The following is a 26,344-nucleotide window of genomic DNA, read 5'->3' as shown; positions in this document are numbered from 1 at the left end:
ACACTGTTGGTGGGAATGTAAATTGGTGCAGCCATCGTGGAAAACAGTATGGAGGTTCCTTAAAAAACTAAAAATAGCGCTACCATACGATCCAGCAATCCCACTCCTGGGTATGTATCTGGAAAATAATGAAAACTCTAATTCAAAAAGATACATGCACCCCAATATTCACTGCAGCACTATTTACAATAGCCAAGACGTGGAAGCAACCTAAATGCCCACTGACAGAGGAATGGATAAAGAAGATATGATATATATATATATATATATATATATATATATAGAATAGAATATTACCCAGCTATAAAAAAGAATGAAATATTGCCATCTGTAGCAACATGGATAAACCTAGAGAATATTATGCTTAGTGAAATCAGTCAGACAAATACTATATGATATCACTTATATGTAGAATCTAAAAACTAATACAAATGAATCTATATATAAAATAAAGATCGACTCACAGACATAGAAAACAAACGTATGCTTACCAAAGGGGAGGTGGGAAGGAACAAATTAGGAGTATGGGATTAGCGGATACAAACTACTATACATAAAATAGATAAGCAATGTGGATTTACTGTATAGCACAGGGAATTATACTCAATATCTTGTAATAACCTATAATGGAATAAAATCTAAAAAAATAAATAATTGAACCACTATGCTTGTACACTATGCTTGTATAGTTGTAAATCAACTATACTTCAATTAAAAAAAAAGTAGGGAAAAACTCTAATGTCCAGGACTCCCGTGGTGGCACAGTGGATAAGAATCCACCTGCCAATGCAGGGGACATGGGTTCGATCCCTGGTCCAGGAAGATCCCACATGCTGTGGAGCAACCAAGCCCACACACCACTACTGAGGCTGCGCTCTAGAGCCTGTGAGCCACAACTACTGAGCCTGCGTGCCACGTGCCACAACTACTGAGCCTGCGTGCCACAACTACTGAAGCCTACATGCCTAGAGCCCATGCTCCAGATCAAGAGAAGCCACTGCAAGGAGACGCCTGCACACCTCAACGAAGAGTAGCCCCTACTCACCACAACTGGAGAAAGCCTGCACACAGCAACAAAGACCCAACGCAGCCAAAGATTTAAAAAAACCAAAAAAACAAAAAACTTGGGACTTCCCTCGTGGCGCAGAAGTTAGGAATCCGCCTGCCAATGCAGGGGACACAGGTTCAATCCCTGGTCTGAGAAGATCCCACATGCTGCGGAGCAACTAAGCCCGTGCGCCACAACTACTGAACCTGCGCTCTAGAGCCCAAGAGCCACAACTACTGAGCCCACGTGCCACAACTACTGAAGCCTGCACGCCTAGAGCCCATGCTCCGCAACAAGAGAAGCCACCACAAGGAGAAGCCTGCGTACCACAACGAAGAGCAGCCCCCGCTCGCTGCAACTAGAGAAAGCCCGTGCACAGCAACAAAGACCCAACGCAGCCACACATAAATAAATAAATTTATTAAAAAACAAACAAAAAACTCAAACGTTCATACAATGGAGTATCATTCAGCCATAGAAAGGAAGTTTACATGCTACAACATGTATGAGCCTTGGAAGCATTATTCTTAGTGAACAAAGCCAGATACAAAAGGCCCCATATTGTATGATGTTATTTATATGAAATGTCCAGGATAGATAAATCCATAAAGGCAGAAAGTAGATTAGTGGTTGCCACAGTTAGGGGGACGTAGGACTGACTACCAATAGGTATGGGGTTGTTTTGGGGTGATGGAAATGTTCTGGAATTAGTGGTGATGGCTGCACAGCCTTATGAATATGATAAAAGCCACTAAACGCCATACTTTAAAATGGGGAATTTTAAGTTATGTGAATAGTATCTCAATAATATCTCTCAGTTTTTCAATAAAAAACAAAAAAAAAAGACTTAAGGTTGGAGAAAGAATAGTCAAGCAAAAGAAAAAAAAGTATGAGTAAGAATTAAAAGGAAGATAGGAAGGAAAACATTAATTTTGTAGCTTTTCCTATGCTAAACTATTTTCTGCCACAGTGTAAAATCTAAGTTAAGAGATTTAGTTAAAATAAATGATAGTAGTTATAGAGTAGGCACCACTGAAATAAAAAACATATTTTACATTAAATGAATCACATTTCTTCTCCAGGAAGAGAAATGGTTGTCGGAAAATAGGGTAGAACAACCACATTAAGAAATACACCTGATGCCCTTCTTCATTAACTTCTTCATTCCAACTTCTTGGAATTCTGTAAACATGACTTTCTGTATTTTTAAAAGGGGAAAAATTCCAAGTTTTCTTTCTTGTAATGAAAGAAAATTATTTTTTTTTAACTGGTACTCCTGGCTATTATTAATAAGTATGCAAGACAAAGTGAAACCTAAATAAGGCAACAAATTCATTATTTATGTTAGTATATCTGAAAACACTGACCTTTGCAAAAGACTTAAAATGGTCATTATATGAGGTTAAACACTGTAATTCTCATCAATAAATCTTAAGGCTACGCTAAAAACTATGTACAGTTTAAAAACTAAAGGCCCAAAATGTGAAGGTCCATCCTATCTTAAATTACATGGAATAAAAATGTTTAAAAAATTTTACAGGGCTTCCCTGGTGGCGCAGTGGTTGAGAGTCCGCCTGCCGATGCAGGGGACACGGGTTCGTGCCCTGGTCCGGGAAGATTCCACATGCCGCGGAGCGGCTGGGCCCGTGAGCCATGGACGCTGAGCCTGCGCGTCCGGAGCCTGTGCTCCGCAACGGGAGAGGCCACAGCAGTGAGAGGCCTGCATACCGCAAAAAAAAAAAAAAAAAAAAAAATTTTACAGGTGATTTTTAAAATAAATTTATTTATTTTATTTATTTATTTTTTATTGTGTTGGGTCTTTGTTGCTGTGCGCGGGCTTTCTCTAGTTGCGGTGAGCGGGGGCTACTCTTCATGGCAGTGCGTGGGCTTCTCATTGCAGTGGCTTCTCTTGTTGCAGAGCACAGGCTCTAGGAACACGGGCTTCAGTAGTTGTGGCTCACGGGCTCTAGAGCGCAGGCTCAGTAGTTGTGGCGCACAGGCTTAGTTGCTCCGCGGCATGTGGGATCTTCCCCAACCAGGGCTCGAACCCATGTCCCTTGCATTAGCAGGCAGATTCTTACCCACTGCGCCACCAGGGAAGCCCTTTACAGGTGATTTTTATTTGCCTTATACAATAATGTATTTTCTAAATTTTTTGTAAAAATCACTTTAACATTAGAAAAGTTACAAACATACACTGGTTTTGTAGACAAATTTCAGCACACTCTAGAACTTTGTTAACAGCAAAAGTCTATGCTATAACTACAAACCTTTGACTGATAATGAAAAACTCTAAAAGATAAAAAATGTTGCAAGCTCCAATGACAAAAGAAAAATTGATATGATAGTATTTTTCAAGCCCAGGTTATCTATGGGCATTTCAGTTCTTACTCCTATACAATTAAAGTTTACTTGACCACTATTTAAGAAAATAAAATGCTGATTAAAAAAAATCAAAACTCTCGGGCTTCCCTGGTGGCGCAGTGGTTGAGAGTCCGCCTGCCGATGCAGAGGACACGGGTTCGTGCCCTGGTCCGGGAAGATCCCACATGGGCTGGGCCCGTGAACCATGGCCGCTGAGCCTGCGCGGCCGGAGCCTGTGCTCCGCAACAGGAGAGGCCACAGCAGTGAGAGGCCCGCGTACCGCAAAAATAAATAAATAAAAATTAATAAAAAAATCAAAACTCTCAAAAGATAATGCAATACAAGAAAAATTTAAATATCCCTATTCTTTGGCCTTTCCCACTTTTATCAATTTAGAAGAAAATCACAGATATAGGCAAAAATACATTAGTCCCAGTATTATTTATAGTGTTAAAATCATTGAAGTAGTCTAAATAACCAGTGATAGAGATTTGACTGAAAAATTATGGTATAACTACATGATGGAATGTTATTCAGCCGTTAAAAGTTATTTTTGAAGATGTGATATTCTTCCATATTTAATTTTGATCAAATACATATACATGGTTTGAGACGTCGAACAGTTCTACACCAATAAATAGCAGTTCCCCTGACCTTCCTCTTCCCCCAAACCAACTCCTGCTCCCAGGACCCCAGAGGCAAAATTTTCAACAGTATTAGTTATTTTAGTGTTTAACTCCCAACTTCTAAATCATGCTTATGGTGTTGTTTCTTGATATTTGTCAATTTTGGGTATCATCCACTGACTTTCTACAATGAAGATATTTAGCTCTTACACCTTCCCATCCCCTCCTAGTTTTGATGCTTATCCTCACATTATAGACTGGCTGGCTTATTAAATTCTTGGCTGGAAATCATAAGTTCTAAAGAAGTGAAGGAGTATATTTATTTACATTTGTCTATCCCACTCAAATGTAGATGACCATAAAATCCTTCCAAGAATACTTCTATTAAACCCAAGGAACCCAGGGTTCCATGGAACACCATTTGGAAAACACCAGCCTACAGAAATTTCTGCTTAATTAACCAACTATGTGTGAACAAAGTTTCTGTTTAATTCTCATCTCAGAGAATTATCTCTAAAGAGAAACCTCAGAGATCATCTAGTCCAACTTTTTTATGCTAAGAGAATAAAATGCAACTCTTAGGCTTTCTTTACACAGTCGTTACTGGAGAAGTGGCAGGGGTGCGGTATACTTCTTGGAACAGACTTGATGATAGCTGAGAAAGAGAAAGCAGAGGAGTGTGGTCATAAGAGGGCAAGCGAAACAGAGGTCCAGCTGAAGAGGAAAACTATAGGCCAGGGCTGTCAGATGAGAACTGGTAAAAACTACCATGTAGCTATGGTGACCTCCCCAAGGGAGCTGAAAACTTCCTTTTGCTGACAGAGAGCAAGGAGGAGTCAGCAGCCTACCTAGTCTGAAGGTGTGGAAGAAAGGAACCCTGGTCCTAGAATTCATCTCTCTCAATACATTCCACAAACATTTTTCAAGCATCTACTATCAAGTAAGGGAACATATTTTGATGCCAAGAAAATTACCTTTGTTTCTTTTGCAATGTTTATTTTATACTACCTGCCTCCAAATATATACAGTTTTCCTTTTCACTTAAGTTTTCTAATTGTTTTATGCACATAAATTCTCTCTACAAGACTATCGTCTTCCTAGCCTGAGGCTAAGACCATCTGAAATACTGTCAAGGCCTAGTTGGGTTGAATATGATTTCAGTTATAATTCTCCTGTGACTAAACTTTCTACATCCAGATAAGGTGAGATAATTTAATAAATTGTGTTGAATGAGCATAATGTAGTGGTTCATAACACAGACTCTGAGGTCAGATAGACCCTGAGTTCATCCTAGCTCTGGTACCTGGGCAATTTACTTAACATATTCAAGTCTCAGTTTCCTCATTCGTTAGGATTACAGTTCTACCTCTCAGGGTTGTTTCAGAAATAAAATTAGTTAAGGTATATAAACTGCTTAGCACAGTGCCTAGCACAGAGCAAAGACTCATGAAATGACAATTACTAATGAACTGCTCATTTGCACTCATGTTATTTGTTATGTTCTCTGTGGCATCTGACTCCTGGTATCAAAATGTTTGAGAAGCTACTCAGAAAGTTTCCAGGTAAACTTAGAATCAGAGCCAAAATACTTGATGGTTGGGATGAATATTTTATTCAGGCTATTGGAAGCCTTGCCAATCATCCCTACCTCACACGTGGTATCTCATGTTGTGAGTTATTAGGTGCCATTCCAGGCGCCTAATAAAGTACTAGTATATGCACAATACACCTAAGCAGCTCTTTTTTGAAGACTCTTAAACATGAGTAATGGAGAATAAATGGAAAGAATAGAAAAAAGGATTACAGAGAACGAAGTAGAAATTCAGATATGAACCATCACTTACTGCATAAAAGAATTTAGTTTCTCTTTAGAAATATATTTCATTCTTAGATTCCACTTTTAATATGGAACATTAAAAGTGTTCACACACAAAGAAGAAAGGAAGGAAGAAAAAATGTTCACACTTATACTCACAAAGTACAGGTACATGGTATTTCAAAATACTCTAAACATTCTAGGTTAGGCCAAAAAGAATACACGCTCTGATCAGGAAATTTAATTCTTCCTGAAAGCATTTAGATGAGATGAGAGTCTTATTTATGTTAGGGTTCATTTCTTCCTTCTACTTCCCTCTATAGGAACAACTTTAGCAATTCTTATACCAAAGCCCCAAAGCTATGCAAATATAAGAAGTACACCTCTGAATCATACCTATTAAATACCTTGGTTTCAAAGACTGCTGAAGCACATGAATCAAGACAGAAATCATACTACTGAGGGGAAAAGTACCACTAAAGATCACTAACCAAAAAGATCAAAATTACACTTCAGTTTTACAGAAGCACCTATTATAACTTAATTGCTTGATGTCCAAAACCTAGTTTTCAAGTACTGCTCAGCCTTGGAACTTCTGCAATTCTACTCTAAGTGATCAGGATATAATCCTGGGGAGGAAGATCTAGATGTGATTATAATGAATTATATTGACCACGTCTAAAGGAAAGGCCGTGAGAACAGAAAAGGGATGATCTATATGAAAGATAAGAAGGAGGCTCAAGAATGCAGCAGTCATTCCCCAGGGAAGACAGAGATGCAGTCTGGCAGACATAAGTATGGAATCTGCCGGGGAAATACCAAGTGTGAGGTGGGGAGGACTGGCATGGCTTTACCTTGCCTGAGAGAAATATTCATCTAAACCATCCAAGTATTTTGGCCCTAATTCCAAGTTTACTTAGATGTTTTCTGGTAAGTTTCTCAAATATTCTGATGGGAGGAGTCAGGTGCCACAGGCAAACATAAGCATTCAGATCCCTGGAAAGGAATATCCCCCACAGCAGATGGAATGGCATTCTTGTTTATACAAAAAGCAGTATGGTGTAGTGGTTAAGTGGCCAGTATTTGGAGGCATAATGGTTTCAAATCATGACTATTGCTTACTTAACTTCTCTGTTCTTCAGTTTTCTCATTAAATGAGAATATAATGCTTACTTCAAGTGTTGTTATAAGGATTGAGTTAATTTATACAAAGCATTTAGAACCCTGCTAGAATGTAATGCTAACTGAAACTAACTAAAATGCTAACTAATGCTAACTAAAAAGGATTTGATTTGGGAATCAAAGCACAATCAACTCTAAGAAAATTGTGATTTTGGACTATTAAAGAAGTGCCACAGGGAATTCCCTGGTGGTCCAGTGGTTAGGATTCCGTGCTTTCACTGCTGGGGCCTGGGTTCAATCCCTGGTCAGGGAACTAAGACGCCATGAGCTACACCACACCGCCAAAAGGAAAAAAAAAAAAGAAGTGTCACAACGTAGTCATGCAGGAATATAACGTGTGTATGTATGTGCCTGTGTACAGAGGGGGCAAGATGGCTTTAAAAGGCAGGTAGGAGAGAGGTTATGACGGGCTTATATCCTATACCAAGAAGTTTGGATTTTATTTTATAAGTATCAAGAGGCAGTCTAAAGGTAATCTCAATTGTCAAACCTTGTTAAAATAAATGTTAAGATTTTAAGATGAGGGAATTCCAGAAAAACATAGTGAACAGTGATTTAAATATTTTAGTAGCAATTCGACCTAAACTGAAATCAAAACCAAAATGTCAGTGACTTAAAGGACTGCAAATGGAATCCCATCTCCACCCCCCAATATTACGAAAAGAACAGTAGATGCTGTTTCCTGGCTCCACAATCCACTTCCTCCAATTGTTAGAGGCACTGGATCCATCTGTTCCAAGCCTCTACCCGCCCAAGACAAAGAAAAAACCAGTCCTTGTCATCTACTTCTCTGTCAATCTACAGACCTGGAAACAAAATATGGCACTGGAATAAAAAGTTCAGCACTCTTAGATGCAAGCAACATCATATACTATAAATGTTAACATATACAAAATGCAGAGTACAAACACAGTTAAAAAACAGATTTCCAGAATATTTAAGACAGAGGAACACACAGGAGGAAAACAAAGCACCTTAATTCAGAGGAAACAAAACAAAAGGCAGCTGATTTCACACAAAAATGTCAAAGAGCACACATCCTCTTTTTCACTTTTGCTATTCTAATCTACTTTCATCTGGTGAAACCAGATAAGTAAGTTTGTTAGAACTGTGTCACAATAATGAAGGCCACCATCACAAGGCTCACAGAAAGAACAAAAAAAGAAAGAAAAAAAAAAAAGAAAGGCTCACAGAATTTTGGAGTCCACTGGCCTTAGAGTTTAGGTAGTCCAGTCTTCACTTTCTCTTAAAAATGAGTAGATTAGGCCCAAAACAGTATTTTCCAAAGTGCAGAGCAAGAACAAGAAATTATTTTAGTTGTTATACAAGCAATACTTATGCACTTAATACTTATGTATTTATTATAATATGTACTAGAAAAAGTTATAAAATATAGCAAAACCGTGATTTCACAGATTATCACTTTGGAAGAGGGTAATGTTTAAAAGAAAGTCTATTAAAATTTGATGTAAAATAGTAACACAAATGATCTTCTAAAATGCATAATTTATGATGGTGGTATGGTTCATGCCAAGTGAAGTACCATAGCTGTCCCATGAGCAACAGGACCTGTTTGTTTGCTCTCCTCTTGGTTCAAGGTTGTGTCCTGAATGATTAGAAGAGATGTGATCTTTAGTTCAGTGAGCTTGTTACTAAAGTTGATTTAGAGTAAAACAAACAAACAAACAAAGAAACAAACAAACAAAAAAAAGATGCATACAGAAATTCTACTGTTTTTAGGAAAGAGTATAATATTGTTAAGAAAATAATGGCACAGTAAGTCATTCCTATTCTGGAACTAAGATAACAGCAATTTTCTAGTGCATACTCACATACCACAAGCACCTAAAAAAAGAACTCTAGCAACACTGATAAATATTTAAGTTGTAGGTTGTTATATGATCATTTTATTTACTTTAACATGACCTGTCGAAGGAGCAGGGTAATGTAAGAAGAGGTTTTTCTAATATCAATATTTGTTAAAATTTATATGAATGTGTTTCTTCTCATTACCTCTTGCCAAAGGAATGAATGACCAGTGATCACTGGATGCCTTTGGCATCAACTTTACTGGTGGCAGAAATACTAATATTTTTAAATTTTACTATGAAATATTTTAAGATTAGATGTCAAAGTATTCTTGCTAATGATGTCTCATGAATTTCAAGTGTGGTATTTTCCAGGCAAGACAAGAAAGTGGGAGAACCATTTCTATCCGGTCATAAGCTGCAGTATTTCACCCGGACATCTGAAAACCAGTCTTAAGGGCACCAGGGCAGACGGAGTAATATCACTCTCAATTCTCGAAATATCTGCTACTAAGAAGCTACATTATTTTCACAAGGCAAAGGGAACACTGTCAGAAGCTGCCAGTGTCCATAACTCTCCTTTCCCAATAGCCCCCACCCCTCCCCGAAGTAGATGACAAGTAGCAAAAAGCAAAATACTACCCCTTTCTCATCTTCTTTTCCTAACTTTGACGACTTTCGGTTTCCTCTAACTCCCACCTGCCTTTCCTAGTAGTGTGGTGACTAACAATGAAAAAAAGTCCCAGGTAAAATAGTACTTTCCAGGACTTTCCCCCCGCCCCCCTTACTCCGTGGAATTCGATCTTTTACCCACCCTTTCCTTCGTGTGTCTTCAGTAAAGCCGCGAGGTAAGAATGGATTTTCCTGGAGAGCATGGACTCCCCAATGCCATGAACCTCAGAAACCTTCAAACAACTAATTCAGAGTTATCTGATCACTGTGGCCACCATACAGTCTATTAATCCCGATCGCAGCAACACTGCGAGGGTGGGAGATGAGGGAGTGGGAGTTTACCTCTGCTAGGTTTCAAGGAAGGGTCCAGAGAACCACCATCTCTCCACCCTTCCTCCTCTAGCCCCTAGATAGTCTCCAGGCACCTCACGTCCTCGATCCGGGCCGGACCTGCCCAGTCGGGGCCAGAGCGCCCGCTCCTCCCCTTAAGCCCGACGCCACCAACTTTTCAACCGTCACGATATACTCTTTCTCCCTGGGATTATGATCACAATCTTCACTCGGCCAGCTCGTTCAGCCCCACTCCTGGAGACTCACCAAGCAGTTCCGGCCACTCCTCTCCGGCCGCGGCAGCTCGGACACCCGCAGGCCGGACTCCAGGCTGCACCCCAGCTGCGGCCTTTTTGCGCCTGCGCTCGCCGGACCTGCGCGCCTGCGCATTTCCCCAGCGCGGCGGGCGCGGACACACCCCTGAAGCTGGAGCCAATCACCGTGCGGAGGCTTTAAATCTCCTTGCCACGCAGGCGGAGAGCTTGGGGACTCGCCCGATAACCGGATAATTCGAGTCCCGCGCGAAGTTGGGAAGTGTTCACACAGCAAACATTTACTGAGGGCAAACAGTGTGCCAGGAACTGTGCGGGATGAATGCTGAGGAAAAGAAGGCGAATAAAATGCCTTCCCTGCCCTCTGTCTAGATTTGGGAGAAAGATATGTAAACAAATTATGGTGGACTGAATATAATGCTTGACATATAGAAAATCCGAGGCGCTGCTGGCGCACAATGAACTAAGCGCTTTATTCTTAGGGGTATCTGGAAGGGTTCCCGGAGGAAGTGACTTTTGAATCGTGAAGGATAAGCAGGAGTTCCCCCGGAAGTCCGGGAGGGAGATAGAGATTTCCAGACTGTGGGCACTGGAGAGTCCAAGAACATAGCGCATTCTGGAAATTTCCTTGTAGGTCATCCTACTTAGAGGCTTAAACTTCATCGTATATCTTTCGGTGAAGGGGGGAATGAGTTTTTAAAAGTTGGCAATGGCCAGATCTTGGAAGATCTTGCATTTTTGGACTAGTGAACCTGCACTTTACCATGATCACCGAAAATATTGAAGGGTTTTAAGCAGGTCCGGAAACGGTTCCAGGCACCTCTAAGAATAAAGCATAGTGCTGGAAATAAAAAGAGTTTCAAAGGAGTTGTCTGTTCCTAAGGAGTCAAGGAAGATGAACCCTGAGAAATATCTTTTCAATTTAGTAACAATGGTGATCTTAGTGAAAGCTATGTGGTGAAATGATGAGGTTGAAAGATAGATTGTACTAGTTTGAAGAGAGAGGAGATGCAGAAACGGGGACAAATTGTACGGCTTTTGGAGAGTTTGGTCTTGAAGGGAGGCTGAAAAGAGGATGACAAGGGGTCAAAGTTTTTGTTTCTGTTTTTTTGTTGTTATTAGAATTAAGACAGGAGAAACTTAAGCATGATAGGGAAGATACTGAGAAAAGACTGTTTTAAAGAGAAGGGTTAGTAGGTAAAGAGCTTGAGTGGGTAAAAGTAGAGGCAATCTAAAGCACTGTTGGAAGGAAAGTTCTTGGAAACAAGATAGAGAAGATATCTCCTCAATTTTAATGAGAGGAAGTATTTGTAAGTTTGTATGTTTAGTAACAGGAAGTTAAAGAATTTCTCATCTGATGGTTTCTGTTTTCTCTGTGAAGTAAGAGACAAGGTCACCTACTGATAAAGAGTTAGGAGTTTTAAGAAAAGTGGAGAAGATTTGGAATATTGTTGTAGAAAGTTATGAAGCAAGTTGACCAGAGAAAAGTAGTAGGACAGGTAAGTGGTGTTGAGGGCCTGTATAAGATTGGAAAAAATGAACTCACCAGTTTCTGCCCTCCTGCATGGCCTTCTTAAGCAGTAATCACTTCTTGAGGGTAGAAGTGGAGAAAATGAGCTCATTTAGGGTTGGGATGGTGGCTGGTATAATGCTGTGGTTCTCAACCAAGGATATTTTTGCTCCCCGGAGGACATCTGGCAAAGTCTGGAGATTTTTTTTTTCCTTTGGGAGATATTTTTGACTGTCAGGACAACAGGTGTGTATGTGTGGGAGGTGGGAGTCATAAGGGGGGTACTATAGGCATGTAGTGTCCAAGGATGCTGCTGCATATCCTGCAATGCACAGGACAGCACAAGTGTTATTTCCAAAATGTGAATAGTGCCAAGGTTGAAAAACGCTGATCTACGATTACCTTGATGCTCACCAACAGCTGACCTTGGTCTTCTACAAGCTTTCTCTTGGACTGTGGCCCTGAGATTACAGGGTAAAGCAATTCTTACACTGCATGCCTTTAACCCTAACCCTAACCCTAACCCTTGGTGTTTCAAAGACTTGTGATGTCACAAATACGGAATTGGAATAAGTTCCTCAATCCTCTAGAAGCAAATCTGGATTTACACATAGATGGAGGGAGCTGCTTACTTTGATTTGAGGTATTGAAGGTCTTGTTAAACATAGATATTATTAAAAGTTTTCAATAATATAGGAAATTCACATCATTATCAACTTTAATGTAATTTGGTTTATCTGACTAGTTTTAGTCACTAAAAGATCCTGAGGGAATGATTATGGGCTAACTTTAATGATGAATATAAATACATTAGGTACTAATAAGAAATATAATCATTGGTGTTGATGGATTTAGGCACCATTCGTGGACAGGCATTTGACCTATGTTTTGTCATTCACTCCCAGCAACACCCTGAGAGATAAGATTCACTCCCAGCAACACCCTAATTTTAACTCTGAGGGAAGTGAGGTTCAAGAAAACTTGTAATTTTCCCAATATCACAAATTACTAGTATCTAGGTCAAGATTTGACCTGAGGTCTGTCTGTTCTAAAGCTCTTGCACCTTCCATTAAGTTTCAATAAGTTTTACAAGGAAGGCGTGGTTGGAAATTTAGCCACAACAGTTGCCACTACCTAAAGGGAATGGTCGGGACTTAAGAGAGTAGGAGCAAGAGGGAGGCCCAGAAAGAGCAAAATGAAAAAAACGAGGGAGGCTGGTCACAGCACCGTCCGGTGCAGCGGATGAACTCTTCCGGCCTTTGGTCTTCCTCCATTCTTTTGCAGTAAAGCCTCTTTCCTCTGTGTCCGTTGCTCACTCTCGTGTGTTCAAATAAAGCTAGGTTATTGAGAAAGGCTGAGCGCAGAGGAAAAAAAAAAAGGAGCGCGACGGCGGTGCTGTGCGCCTGCGCTCTGGCGGCGGCGGCGGCGGTGCCAGGCGGGGAGCGGGTCCGGAGCGGGCCCTCGGACCCGAAGCTGAGGTGGGCGGCTGGGGCGTCCGTGGGCTCCGTCGCTGGGGCCTCGGAGGCCTGATGGAGTAAGAGGGTTCGGCTGCAAGTGTGAGTATCCAAGGGCCGGGTTGTGCTGAGGCATATCGGAGCCCGAGGGTCCCGGTGGTCTGCCACTTTAGGGAGGATGTTGGGCTTCAGGACGCGGCAGGTCTCTGCTCCTGCGGGCTGCGGCGCCGGCGCGGCGGGTCGTCCCCTCTCCCAGAATCGGCGCGGATTTACGGGCAGGCGGTGCTTCTGGCTTCGGGGTACAGGTTCTCGCGGGGGCGTTCCGGCTCTGCTCCCAGCTCCAGAGGGAAACGTGGCTCCAGAGGCTTGACCTTTCGGAGAGGTCGCTGACCTCCTTCGCCCCCCCCCCCCCGGGGCCGCAGGGAGCCCATAGACCCAGGTGCCCTTTATGGCCTACACGTCTCAGGCCACGGACACCTTTCCACCTCTTGTGACCGACAGCCTTCGTTCTTTTTCCTCCTTACGTCTTCTGTTCCTGTGTGAGTCGTCTTAATAATAGCTGCTAATTATGGAGCGCTTACTATGGGTCAATTTAATATTTAGTCCGAATCTCAGTGTATACTTATGGAGAGGAAATGCTTTGCACCCCACTTCCCCTTCAACCTGCTCAATTTAATCATCTTTGAGAGGCAGATTAAGCCATCTTGTTGGGAAGTTTGAGATTTCCATGGCTTTTAGCAATTTGGGACACCCATCCTAGTTAAGGAAAGTTCTCTTACCTAGCAAATGAGTCTTTTTCCACCATAATGGTTTATATCAAAGTTACTCAAGCCAAAATAACTTTTGAGCACTTACTAAGAGCCTAATACTCTTCTAAGCCCCATGGAAAATCTTAAAATTTGTTTTAAGCCCTGTTCTCAAGTGAGTGAAACAATGGAAGATAATATTTAGATTCAACTAGGATTTATCTAACACCTACTACACATGTGCCAGATACACTCAGGTCTGTCACAAAAAATTAATGAGATATTATAATGAAAGGTGGTTTTTTTGGAGCACATTTCAGGTGAGGTCGCTGAGAGTTTGATGGTAATTTGCTCAAGATAACCTAGCTAGGGTAAGTGATGAAGTGGTGAAATCCACATACGATTACAAATCTCATCCTTTTCCTGTTACATCAAGTTAGATATTGTAAGCACTTCTGTTGAGAAGCAACTATATTACAGTTATAGTTTCTAGAGTTAACTATTGAGTCTAGAAAATGATAGGAGCCTTAATGAAAGATACTAGATCAGGTTAGTTCACAACCAATTGCTTTGATTAAAAGGAAGATATTTAAAAAGGAAAAACTGAGCGGTGACTATTGTACGTATATACATGCATAGAATATCTCTGGAAGAATACATAAGAAACTGGTAACAGTGATAAGTTGGAGGTGGCTGGGAGTCACCAGCCAGTGGGAGAGGAATAATTTTCTCTATAAGCCTTTTTTTTCTTTAATGAAAACTTCTAAACATCCAGAAAAGTAGGAAAAATACTACTTTGAATCCCCTGTAAATCGATCACTCAGATTTTAAAATCTGTTAATATTCTGCTGTATTTGTTTTTATTCCTGACATTTCACCCCTAAATACTTTAATGTGTGTTTCTAATAAAAGAACATTTTTTTGCCTAACCCTATATAATAATCACACTGAACAACAATAATTTCTCTATATTATCGAATACCCAATCCTTATTAAAATTTCCCCAAATTATTCCTTTTTTTTCTTTTTACCATTTTTGATCCATCTTCCAATCAAAGTTTGTGCATTGAGTTTGACTGTTATGTCTCTTGAAGTCTTTTTAAGTCTGGAAGTTACCTTTTTTTCTTATCCTTTTCTTTTTTCATCATGACTCATAGAATGTTGTCCAATTATCTGGATTTATCTCATTGATTCCTAGTGTTATCATTTAACATGTTACTACAGAATTGAAGGTAGAGGTAATACTTGATTAGTTCAGGTAAACACTTTGGTGACTGTATCAAAGATCAGGCTGTGTAGTCTAGTTTTCCCCAGGATAGTGGTGCTAAGATTGATTAGTGGGTTCAGGTGGTAAGTCTGAGTCTTTCCTTGTAAAGTTGCATTTCACCCCTTGAAACCAGCTGTAAGCCCTTTTGTACCTTTATAATTTTGAAACTTGTGTTAACTATTCAAAATACAAATAATTATCTTTAAAAAGACAAAACTCACTGCAAGAAATTCTCTTTTTTTTCCCTCTAATCTGAAACCCTGATAACTAGGTGGCATTGTTCTCGTAGAAGAGAGAACCAAATTTGGAGAGACCAAAATTTACTCAAGGTGGTAGACACATTAGTTATTTTTGCTTAATTCCAAGGTCACGCTTTTTCCACCATATTTTGTAAACTATAAACTAGTATGTAAATATAAAATTGTTATTACTCTTGGTAGTTATGCTGTTTGTCCTTTTGTATCTTTTTAGGTGGGTAATCAGTATCTAATGAGATTAGACTTTTTGGAGTATTAGTAAACTGGAATTGATCTTTGTGGTGTGATAGCCTGTAATGAACCACTCTGAAGGTTCAAAATATGTGAAAGTCAAACTTATTATTATTTTTTTTTTTTTGCGGTACGCCGGCCTCTCACTGTTGCGGCCTCTCCCGCTGCGGAGCACAGGCTCCGGATGCGCAGGCTCAGTGGCCGTGGTTCATGGGCCCAGCCGCTCCGCAGCATGTGGGATCCTCCTGGACCGGGGCACAAACCCATGTCCCCCGCATCGGCAGGCGGACTCCCAACCACTGTGCCACCAGGGAAGGCCAGAAAGTCAAACTTCTTGATGATTTCTGGAGTTCCAAAAAAGTTCCTTACCTGGAACCATTATATAGTCTTGGTTCTTGGGCCTAAAGTCGTCTTTGTTTAAAAACATATTATGAGTTAAAAAAATTTTTTTTTAAATTTTAAAAACAATTATACAGTTGACCCTTGGACAGCATGGGTTTGATCTGCATGGGTCCACTTATATGGTGATTTAAAAAAAAATTAAATACTACAGTATTGCATCATCTGTGGTTGGTTGAATTTGTATATAGCGAGGGCTGACTACAAATTATACATGGATTTTTGACTGTGAGGAGGGTCAGAGCTCCTAACCCCCATGTTGTTCAAGGGTCAACTGTATATGTGTATTTTGCTTAAATTTTTGGAGAGTACAAAAGGATTTATAGTGAAAAGTAAATCCCTGACCCCCATGTCCTCAGTTCTTTTTCCCAGAGGCAATGACTATTACTAGTTTCTTGAGTATCCCACTGGAGATATTCTATACATAGGTATATGTCATCAGGGTAAATTCTGACATTCATATGTAGAAGTATTTTAGTAGTATAACCTAAAATAATACTACTGTTGAAGGTTATACTGCAGTTTTTATTATGTTTCTGTTACAGACATCTTTGCTGATTTCATTCATTGAACAGATATTGCATACCTATTCTATACCAGATGGTGTGCCACGTAATGGGAATAAAATGGTGAACAAGACAGGCATTCCGGCTTGCTGTCATGGAGCTTACACTCTGTTGGGAGAGGCAGTTATTAAGCAAATAATTATACTAATAACTAAATATAGCAAAGATTTAGTACCTGCTTTGTGCAAAACACTATGGACTTTCTAATTTATTCCTCATAACAGCCCTCTAACATTGGTACTGGTATTGTTTTTATTTTATAAGTGGAAACTGAAGTATAGAAAAATTAACTTACTTGCTCAGGATCACACAGCTAGTAAGTGATAGAGCCAGGTTTCAAACCCAAGCAGTCTGGCTATATAGATCTTGCTTTCTTCCTTTACCCTAATGCAGTGGTTTTCAGTGATGGTTTGGGGATCATCCCTCAGGGAGGTTTGGAAATTTGCAGGGGTGTTTTTGGTTTCAAAATAATTGGGAGGGTGACACTGAGTTTAGTGGATGGAGATCAGGGGTGTTAGACATCCTGCAGTGTAAGGGACATCCATGTATAGTAAAAAGTTATTCCACATCTTGTGTCACTTTAAAATGTCCCAGAGGGTTTTTCACGTAGGTGAAAAATGTGTTTATGATTATCTGAGCCTAGAATCAAATTCATTTTACATATAAACACACAGTATTATTATTTTTTTGCGTAGAGCATAGTTATCATGTAAATCAAGAGACTGGTTTCTTTGTTTCAGAATGTTTATCAAGAGTCGGTCACTATTTTGGAAGGTCATATCACAGACAGCAATGTTATTCATGGTATTTTTATCAACAATAAAATACCTATATCTGTCTATATTTGTAATTGTCACATTTGTAGTCTTATTTAATATCATGCCAAAGCATTTATATGTTGAAATACATATTGTTTTATGATAAATTTTCTTTTTTATTATAGCTAGCACATTATTTTAAAATTTACATGGGTAAGTTACAGTAGCTCTGAATTTCATTTCAGGAAGGATAAGGAGGTGTTATAAAATATTTACAATAAAAAGAAGGTATAAAAAATCTTTAAAGAAAAAAATTGTATGGTGACAATTGGGAAAGGTGACTGAGGAGCACACTGGGGATTCTTATAATAATCCCTCATATTTATGTATGAATGAAAGTTCCCATAATGTTTTAGAAAAAAGAGTATTGGGTCTGATATGGTTGAGAACTGCTGCTCTACTGTGTGCCTCAGAAATAGTCATAGTTGTGATAAGTGGTATAAAGAAGGTACTGGATTTTAGGGGAGTAGCATATAGTGAGGAAATACCTAGTCTGGGAGATCAGGGAGAGCTTCCTCAGGCAACTGACATTTGGACTGAGATTTGAAGGATGAGTAGTTAACTAGATGGAAAGGAGTACGAGCATTCTAAAGAGAGGGACCAGCATAAGAAAAAGCCCTGTGGGAGGAGCATGTTAGGTGGGAAAAACTGAAAATACCATTTTGTCTGGTGCACAGAGGTCAAGGGGGAAAGTAGCTAAAACATGTGTAGTACACATAAGCAAGGATCATATCAGTGGGCCTTGTAAGACTTGTTATATATTTTGGTATATGTCTTAGATAATTGGATGTCATTGAAGGGCCTTTAAAAATGAGGGACTGAGGCATGAAAACATAAGTGTGTGTGAGAAAGGCATTTTCTTTGTACGGTTGAGGGACTCATAAATTTCATGTTTAGATGGAGGTGAAATTGAAGTAGACTGGAATGCTGAGCCACCTCATGAAAGACAACTGCCATTCAAGAGTCACTCAAACCCCAGCAGACTTCATCACTAAGCCTAGGGCCTCTTACTCCATCACATTGATTGAGGAGTATGTCTTCTTTGATCAGCCCCACCTGCTTGACCATTGCCTGGAGTTATTCAAACACAGTGAGGGCTCTTAAAAGTGCAAGCATGGGAATCCAGTTCTGGTCATGACTAAGCTCCTCCTGCAGATAACAACTGTTAAATCTGGACAGAAATACATAAAGCAACTAAAATCACTGTAGAGTTACCAAAAGCAAACAGATTCTGGAAGGTAATTGACACTTGGGGAACAGAACTACGTGATTTCTCATTTTCATGGCCTCAGTTTGTGCCAAGTAGGATGGTTAAAATTCTGATAGTAAACTGCTAGTCTTTGTGATCTAAAGAACCAAAAATAAGGCTCAAGACAGTCACAGGTGTTGGAAAGTAAGAGGAGAATCCTGGAAAATAGAAACATCAAATTCTGTGAATAAACTCTTCCCAAATCTTGGCACACTGTTGAGAACTATGTGTGCGTGGAGCAGACTCCAGGAAGCCCAGCTCAAGATAAAAGAACTGAATCAAGATCTCATCTACCTGAGGAACAGAGTTTTCAGTTTGAGTCAACCAATTTAGATACTTACTAGAACAAAAATAAATAAAAATTAAAATCAACACTCTTCAAAGGAATATAAAGGAATCCAGAGTCTCCACAAATAACAGTTATGTTTGTTATTTAATTTAACAAATATTTACAATAGTCAGGATATATTCCAAAATTACTCATGTACAGAGAATCAGGAAAATGTAACCTATTCTCAAGTTAAAAGACAATCTACAGAGACGGACCGTAAAGTACCCAAATGTTGGGATTAGCAGGAAAAGATTTAAAACTTTTATAACTATTTATTAGTGAAGGAAAGGAAAATGATGCAAAGGAATTGTGCTCATAAAGAATGAGTATGAGATTAAGAAAAGACCAAATAGAGATTCTAGGACTGAAAAATATAATTTTGGAAATAAATTAAACTAGGTGGGCTAAGCAGCAGAATGGAGATGACTGAGGAAAGAATCCATGAAATTGAAGGTCAATAGAAATTCAATGCGAGGAACAGAAAAAGAGTAGGAGGAAAAAAGGGCCTGAGAACAATATCAAAAAATCCATCACACATAATTGGAATCCCAGAATAGGAGGAGAAAAAGTGGGGAAGAAAAAAAAAATACTTGAAAATATAATGGCTGAAAATTTCCCAAATTTAGTGAAAGGCATATATTGACATATTCAATAAGTTCAGCAAAACCAAGAAAAGTAAAGACAAGAAAACCTCTAGTTTATAAATGAAGAAAACCGTGACTGGATTTTTCATAGTCAGACTGCTAAAAGCCAAAAATAAAAGGAAAAATCTAGAAAGTGGCCAAAAAAACCCCAACGTGTTATATACAGGGGAGTAATCATGGAGGCCAGAGTGAATAGAGAATATTTAAAATGCTGAAAGAAAAATCTGAGAACCCAGAATTCCAGATTCAGTAGAACAGCCTTCAAGAATGAAAGCAAAATAAAAATATTGTCACATAAAACCAAGATAATTTGTTTCCAGCAGATCTGCATTACAAGAAATGCTAAAGGAAGTTCTTCAGGCTGAAGGGAAATGAAACCAGATGGAAACCTGAATCTTTGTTAAGGGAATGAAGAGCATCAGAAATGGTAAATATGTGGATAAATAGAAACTGGTTTTTTTCTTTTAATTTCCTAATACTGTCTATGATTATTTTAAAAAAAAAAGCATCATCTTGTGGAGTTCATCATGTATTGTAGATATAAAACATATACCATAGATCATGGAATGGGAAGTGGGGGTAAATGAACCTGTATTGTTGCCAGGTTTCTACAGATTACGTGAAGTGGCATGTTACTAACACTGAGTACAGTGTGAAAATGATAAGGATGTATATTCTCTATCCTAGAGCAACCACTGTGGGAAAAAAATGATGCAAAGAAGTGTTGCTAAAAATCTAGCAGGAAAATTGAAGTGAATAATGCAAAAGAAGACAGAAACAGAGGTACAGCCAAACAAAAAAATAGGAGATTAAAAATAGTAAAATGGTAGACATCATCCACCCATATCAGTAATTTCACTTACTTCAGCGGAATAAACGTTGATTCAGTGCATAAAGACAGATTGACTAAAAGTAAATGCCAGAAGATATACCTTTCAAACAGCATAAGAAGGCTGGAGTGGCTGTATTCATATTAGATAAAGTAGATTTCAAGATAAAGTATATTGCCAGAATTAAGGCAGTTCTTTCATAATAATAAGAGGGTCAGTTCATCAGGAAGACAGTCATAAATATGTATGTGCCTAATATCAGAGCTTCAAAATACATGAAACAAAAATGGATACAATTAAAGGAAGAAAGAGACAACAATCACAGTGATTTTAACAATTTTCTCAACAATTGATAGACATCTAAACAGGCAAAAAAATCAGTATAGATGATGATTTCCACCCAACAACTACAGAATACATTTTGTTCCCCAAAGGTATGTATAGGCCAGATGCTTGTCTATAAATCAAGTCTTAATAATTTTAAAAGGGTTGAAATACTACAGAATATTTTCTTTGACCATAATGGGATTAAAGTAGAAATCAAGATGTCAAACAGAACCCTGCAAATATTTGGAAATTCAGTGAAACTGGTAAATCGATGAGTCAAGGAAGAAATTGTAAGAGAAATCAGTAAATATTTTGAACTGGATGATGAAAATACAACATCTAAATCTGTGGGATAACTGTTATAGCCAAGAAGAACCTAAGGAGACATGATGATTAAACGTATGTGGGATCCTTGTTGAAATTCTGGAAGAGAAAAAGAATACTAAGTGAAAAAAGGAAACAAAGTATGGACTTGATAATAATATATCAATATTGATTTATTAATTGTGACAAATTATACTAATATGAGATGTAAATAATACAGGAAAAGGGGTGGGCTATATGGATACTCTCCTGTTTTTTGCAACTTTTCTGTAAATTTAAAACTATTATAGTTTATTTAAAAGCGCTAAGATATTTGTAGGACACAGCTAATGCAGTTCTTAGAGGGAAACTTATAACTTAAACACCTTTAGAAAAGTAAGGTTTAAAGATAATGAATGAGCTAAATAAAGTTCTACCTTAAGCTAGTAGATGAAGAGCAAGGTAAACCCAAAGTAGATAGAAGGGAAGAGATAAAGACAATAGAAGAAATCAGTGAAATAGAAAAAGACAACCAATAGACAAAATTACAAAGCCAGGGTTGGTTCATTGAAAAAAATCAGCAATATTGATGAACCACTTGATAGATTGAAAATGAAAAACAGAGATAACACAGATTAGTAGTATCAGAAATGAAAGGGATCACTACAGATCCTGTAGGATAATAAGGGGATATTATAAACAAACTTTATGCCAACAAATTTGACACTATAAATGGACAGTTTCTTAAATGTCAATGTACTAAAAATGTCAATGTGCTAAAATCTGAATAAGCCTATATTAAAGAAATAGAATTAATGAAAAAAAAGGGTTTCACTGATGAATTTTATCAAGTATTTAAAGAAGAAATAACATCAGTCTTACATAAACTTTCAGAAAATAGACAAAAGGGAAACACTCATTTCACGAGGCCAAAACCTGCTAAAGGTATTACAGATTGAAAAGAAAATTACAGGGACTTCCCTGGTGGCTCAGTGGTTAAGAATCCACCTGCCAGTGCAGGGGACACGGATTTGAGCCCTGGTCCGGGAAGATCCCACATGACTCAGAGCAGCTAAGCCTGTGCGCCACAATTACTGAGCCTGCGCTCTAGAGCCCGCGAGCCACAACTACTGAAGCCCGTATGCTTAGAGCTGGAGCTCTGCAACAAGAGAAGCCACCACAATGAGAAGAAGCCCGTGCACTGCAACAAAGAGTAGCCCCCGCTCGCTGCAACTAGAGAAAGCCCACACGTAGCAATGAAGACCCAACGCAGCCAAATAAAAATAACAAATTATAAAAAAAAAAAGAAAATTACAGAACAGTGTGTCTTATGAACATAGACCCAAAAAATTCTAGGCAAAATATTAACAAATCATAATACATCATGACTAAGTGACCAAAGATAGATGGCTAGGTATCTGATAAAGCAAGTACTGTAGAGTAAAATGGTAACCATAGAATCAAGGTGGTGGGTATATGCGTATATGGTAAACTGGGTGTGGGATATTCACTATAAAATTCTTTAAATATTTCTGTGTTTGAAATTTTGCAAAATACAGTATAGGGAGAAAAATCAAGGGAATATTATGATCAGGTTTGCATTTTAAAGAGATTACTTCTGCTGTTGTATAAGGAATTAGGAAAGTACAGGATTACCTGAGAGTAGTTTGAGAGGGGGTGCTGAGACCACTTAGGAGGATATTATACAGGTATACTTTTTAGGCTGATAATTTCAAGGTGAGTTTGGGAAGTTTTTCAAGCTCTTGGAATACTGTACTTTTGAACAAGAGCTAATTTTGTCTAAGCATATTTTTTACTGTATTGCTGGGATTTGGGATACATCATTGCCACATGTACAGTATGCATGTGAGCTTTTGACTTTCGACATTTACAAGGATATGAGATTTTTGTAAATTCCAAAATTTGCAAATACCACTATAGTAGCATATAAATTCCTTCTTAAAATCTAATAAAATATATGGTGACCTTTTCAGAGACTTAATGATTTTTTAAATACAGGACAAAGGCATTTAGAAAGCTGTTAACATAAATTAAAACTGCTAAAATAAATGCTTTACTGTAATACTGTGATATGGTCACCCATGAACTTAAAAGATTCTATAAAAAGAAGAAATAGTGAAAATGATTGTTATTATAGTCATACTTGTATAAAGTGGATGAAGATTATTGAATGTACTGTTAGCAATAAGATGCACGGAGAACAGCAAAGCTTTTTGAGAAGAATAGTGAGCAGTTAGTAAGGCTCACTCAGCTTACATTGATTGTAATTCATGTCATAGAATTTTACATTACTATGTGGATCTTTGAGGTTGCTTGGAAATATATATAAATGATATGTTGAATACAGGAATGCCAACTTTTTCAACTGTTAAATAAATGCAACAAGCTACCCAGTTAAACTTTTAAAACAGTGTTTGTATAAGCTATCTTTGGGCTTATGACTTACTCTGTTATATGATGACAACTTTTGCTAGTATTTTTATTACCTTGTTAGAGTTGGCATTATCCCAGTTTCTTTCTCAGTTATTTTTCCCTCTAGAACATAATGCTTCCAAGTTCCAGAAGTGAGTAAAGTATTGGAACCTGACCGTAGTTCTGATTCTGAGGTAAGGAATCAGATTGTGGTCTGCCCTGTCCATTTCCTTGCCTGGTGATGGGCAATATGAACAGCTTCATCTGTTGGATGCTTGACTTTTGATCCCTTTTCCTGAGTCACAGCCTTAACTTCCTGTCTTCGTTTTAGCCCTATGCTTACTAATAAAGAATAAAGAGTGGGGTGTGTGTGTGTGTGTGTGTGCGTGCGCATGTGTGTGTATACACATACATATATGATACTGGTGAGTGTTATGTTAGGGCAGATAATATAAAAAGTAGGAATGCTAGTGAGTAAAATGCTTATGAACTTATGCTCCATCAGAGATAGTGGATGGATGCAGGAAACCACCAATCACTTGCCTTGGGAAACAAGAGCCAGCCAGAATTTAGACCTAGTAAATAGGACAGGTACCCAGAATAAGCCTTTGAAAGTTGTGATTACAGGTTCATATGCCCCAAAATACTTCTTGACCTCTGTTGTCAGCTTACTAAAACTCCTTCCTTAGCTAGGAGCCTTGAAACTTTCTGGGGAGTCCCACTCAGCAAAGTGAGGACTTTTCAGAAGTGCCAGTCATATCTTTGTTCCATAACCTGGGCAACCTAGGGGTAGTGACAAAAACTTGTTGTATCACTGAACACTGTCTCTCTGTTGCCCTGTCTTGCTCACCAGAAATCCATTAGTTTTTTTGTCAGGATTAAGGTGGACAAGTTACCTGTGGAATTCAGAAAAGGGATACTAATCTGAGTACCACTTCCCCCACCCCAACAAACCAATAATTATGCTTTTTTTCTTCAGTGTTTTACAATATATTATCATATAGAGTCTCAATTGGTTTTAATTATGTCAGAGTTCAAATATCTTAAGTACTGTGTTCATTGTAACCAGTGTTATAGGTATATGAAAAGACAGATCCCTTCCTCATGGTAAGGTCAGTGAGACCAGACATACCTACCATCAAACAGCCTTCAAAGCATGGTGAAGTACAGAATGGGGTGTCTGGGGACTAATGCAATAGTTCTACTCTGCCCACACAACTGTATTTCTTTTTATTAGTAAGCTGTGTGGGTGATTCTGATGTACTGCTTGGATTTAGAACTTGTTCATTTATTGGGAGCAGGAGTCAAGGCAGGAAACATTAGTGAGTATAACAGTTGAGTGAAGGGAGAAGAATACATATAAAGTCATGCAGGTTTATCACACTGAAGAGTAAATAACAATTGTTTTTCCTCTTTTTAAAAAACTTTTATTTTATTGAATTACAGTTGATTTACAACGTTACGTTAATTTCTACTGTACAGCGAGCATAAATAACAATTTAAAAATTGAAATCTGTCAGGACTTGGTGACTAAATATGAGAATCTGAAAGAAAAGAATCAGTAATATGGTTTTGCCTATGAGAATGATAATTGTATTAATAGAATAGTAATTAAGATATTGAGAAAAGGTACTTATTATAGGATTTTTTAGACTTATGACTAAGAAATATCACAGATATTTCTCACAGTTATTTGGGGAAAATTTGAAAGATTTCATAATGGGTATATTTAAATGATATGGGGGAAAATGTAAGGTGGTTAAAGTGAGGACAGCAGTAGTTGAATTGACTTACTTGGCTTGTATAATGTAACCTCTCAAGCATTTTGAGGTTGCAAAGTTGGATGGTTTCTATTTCCTTGACTTCTAATCCTTGTTAAGACCTTTAAAGAAGGCTGTGAGCTAATTTCAGTATTTCAGAAAGCTTAATGGAAATTATATTTTTACCCAGTTTAAGGATGTACAAATTAAAGTTCTTTTGTCTTTAGATGTAATCATATCAACTCAGTATTTTTATTTTTTATCTATTTATTTTATTTATTTATTTATTTTTGTGGTGCGCGGGCCTCTCACTGCCGTGGCCTCTCCCGTTGTGGAGCACAGGCTCCGGACGCGCAGGCTCAGCGGCCATGGCTCGCGGGCCCAGCCGCTCCGCGGCATGTGGGATCTTCTCGGACTGGGGCACAAACCTGCGTCCCCTGCATCGGCAGGTGGACTCTCAACCACTGCGCCACCAGGGAAGCCCTCAACTCAGTATTTTTAAATACTAGGTCTTTCTTGATTAAATACTTTGCTAGCAGTTTACACTTTTTATGAAAGTGAAAATTTTTACAGAAATGAAACTTAATATATGCAGATTAGAAACATGGAGCTCGTGAAAAGAAGAAATAAATAAAAAGAGGGAGTCTTTGGTTAAAAGGTTGATAGAGAGTATTTTTATTATATGACTTTCTTTATCCATTTACTACGAGTTGATGGCTTTATTAAATAGAAACACAGTTGGTATTTTAGTACTTAGTTTTCAATTGAGTAAATATATAAAAACCCCACAGCAACTGCTGTTGCTTGTGCCAGGAAGTCTCACTTTTTCATTGCTTTCAAGTTTTTTGTTCCTGTTTTGCTTTAATGGGTAATCATTTGAAGCAGTATTAAAAACATTTCTGGATATATCGTCTTTATCACTGATTTCGCAGCTCTTAGAACGATGCTTGCTGAATGAAATAACAAAATACTGCTTGCAAATAGTAATTAAAGTTAATGTTAAGAGATAAGGGAATTAAAAGAATAATTGTGCTTTGACACTTTGCACCACAGTGGTTTGTGTTAATTTTGAGATTTAGGATAGGTTAGTAATACTAGAAG

At 38.4% G+C, this 26,344-nt stretch overlaps 2 protein-coding genes across 6 annotated transcripts in view; one reads left to right on the top strand and one right to left on the bottom strand.

The window, feature by feature from the left end:
• The window catches only part of SNAP23 (synaptosome associated protein 23), a 35,595-nt gene extending 25,355 nt beyond the window's left edge, over positions 1–10,240 (bottom strand). Inside the window, exon 1 of the mRNA XM_079914314.1 lies at positions 10,114–10,240. The gene's annotated coding sequence lies outside the window, so the exon portion shown is untranslated. The remainder of the gene's footprint in view (positions 1–10,113) is intronic.
• Positions 10,241–12,102: 1,862 nt separating this feature from the next.
• Positions 12,103–26,344, top strand: part of ZNF106 (zinc finger protein 106) — a 62,925-nt gene continuing 48,683 nt past the window's right edge. Inside the window, exon 1 of one of the 5 annotated variants that reach the window (XM_079906927.1) lies at positions 12,103–13,184. Coding sequence is in view for 4 of the 5 variants with exons in the window: in XM_079906925.1 (XP_079763051.1) it covers positions 19,999–20,017 (19 nt within the window). In the remaining variant the exon portion in view is untranslated. Of the gene's footprint in view, positions 13,185–19,947; positions 20,018–26,344 lie in introns of those variants that run through there. The other 4 variants (XM_079906925.1, XM_079906926.1, XM_079906928.1 and 1 more) reach the window with 4 other exon arrangements.

The sequence above is a fragment of the Stenella coeruleoalba genome (assembly GCF_951394435.1).
Source record: "Stenella coeruleoalba genome assembly, chromosome: 2".
Classification (NCBI taxonomy): domain Eukaryota; kingdom Metazoa; phylum Chordata; class Mammalia; order Artiodactyla; family Delphinidae; genus Stenella; species Stenella coeruleoalba.
This window is presented reverse-complemented; position numbering and strand designations above follow the sequence as displayed.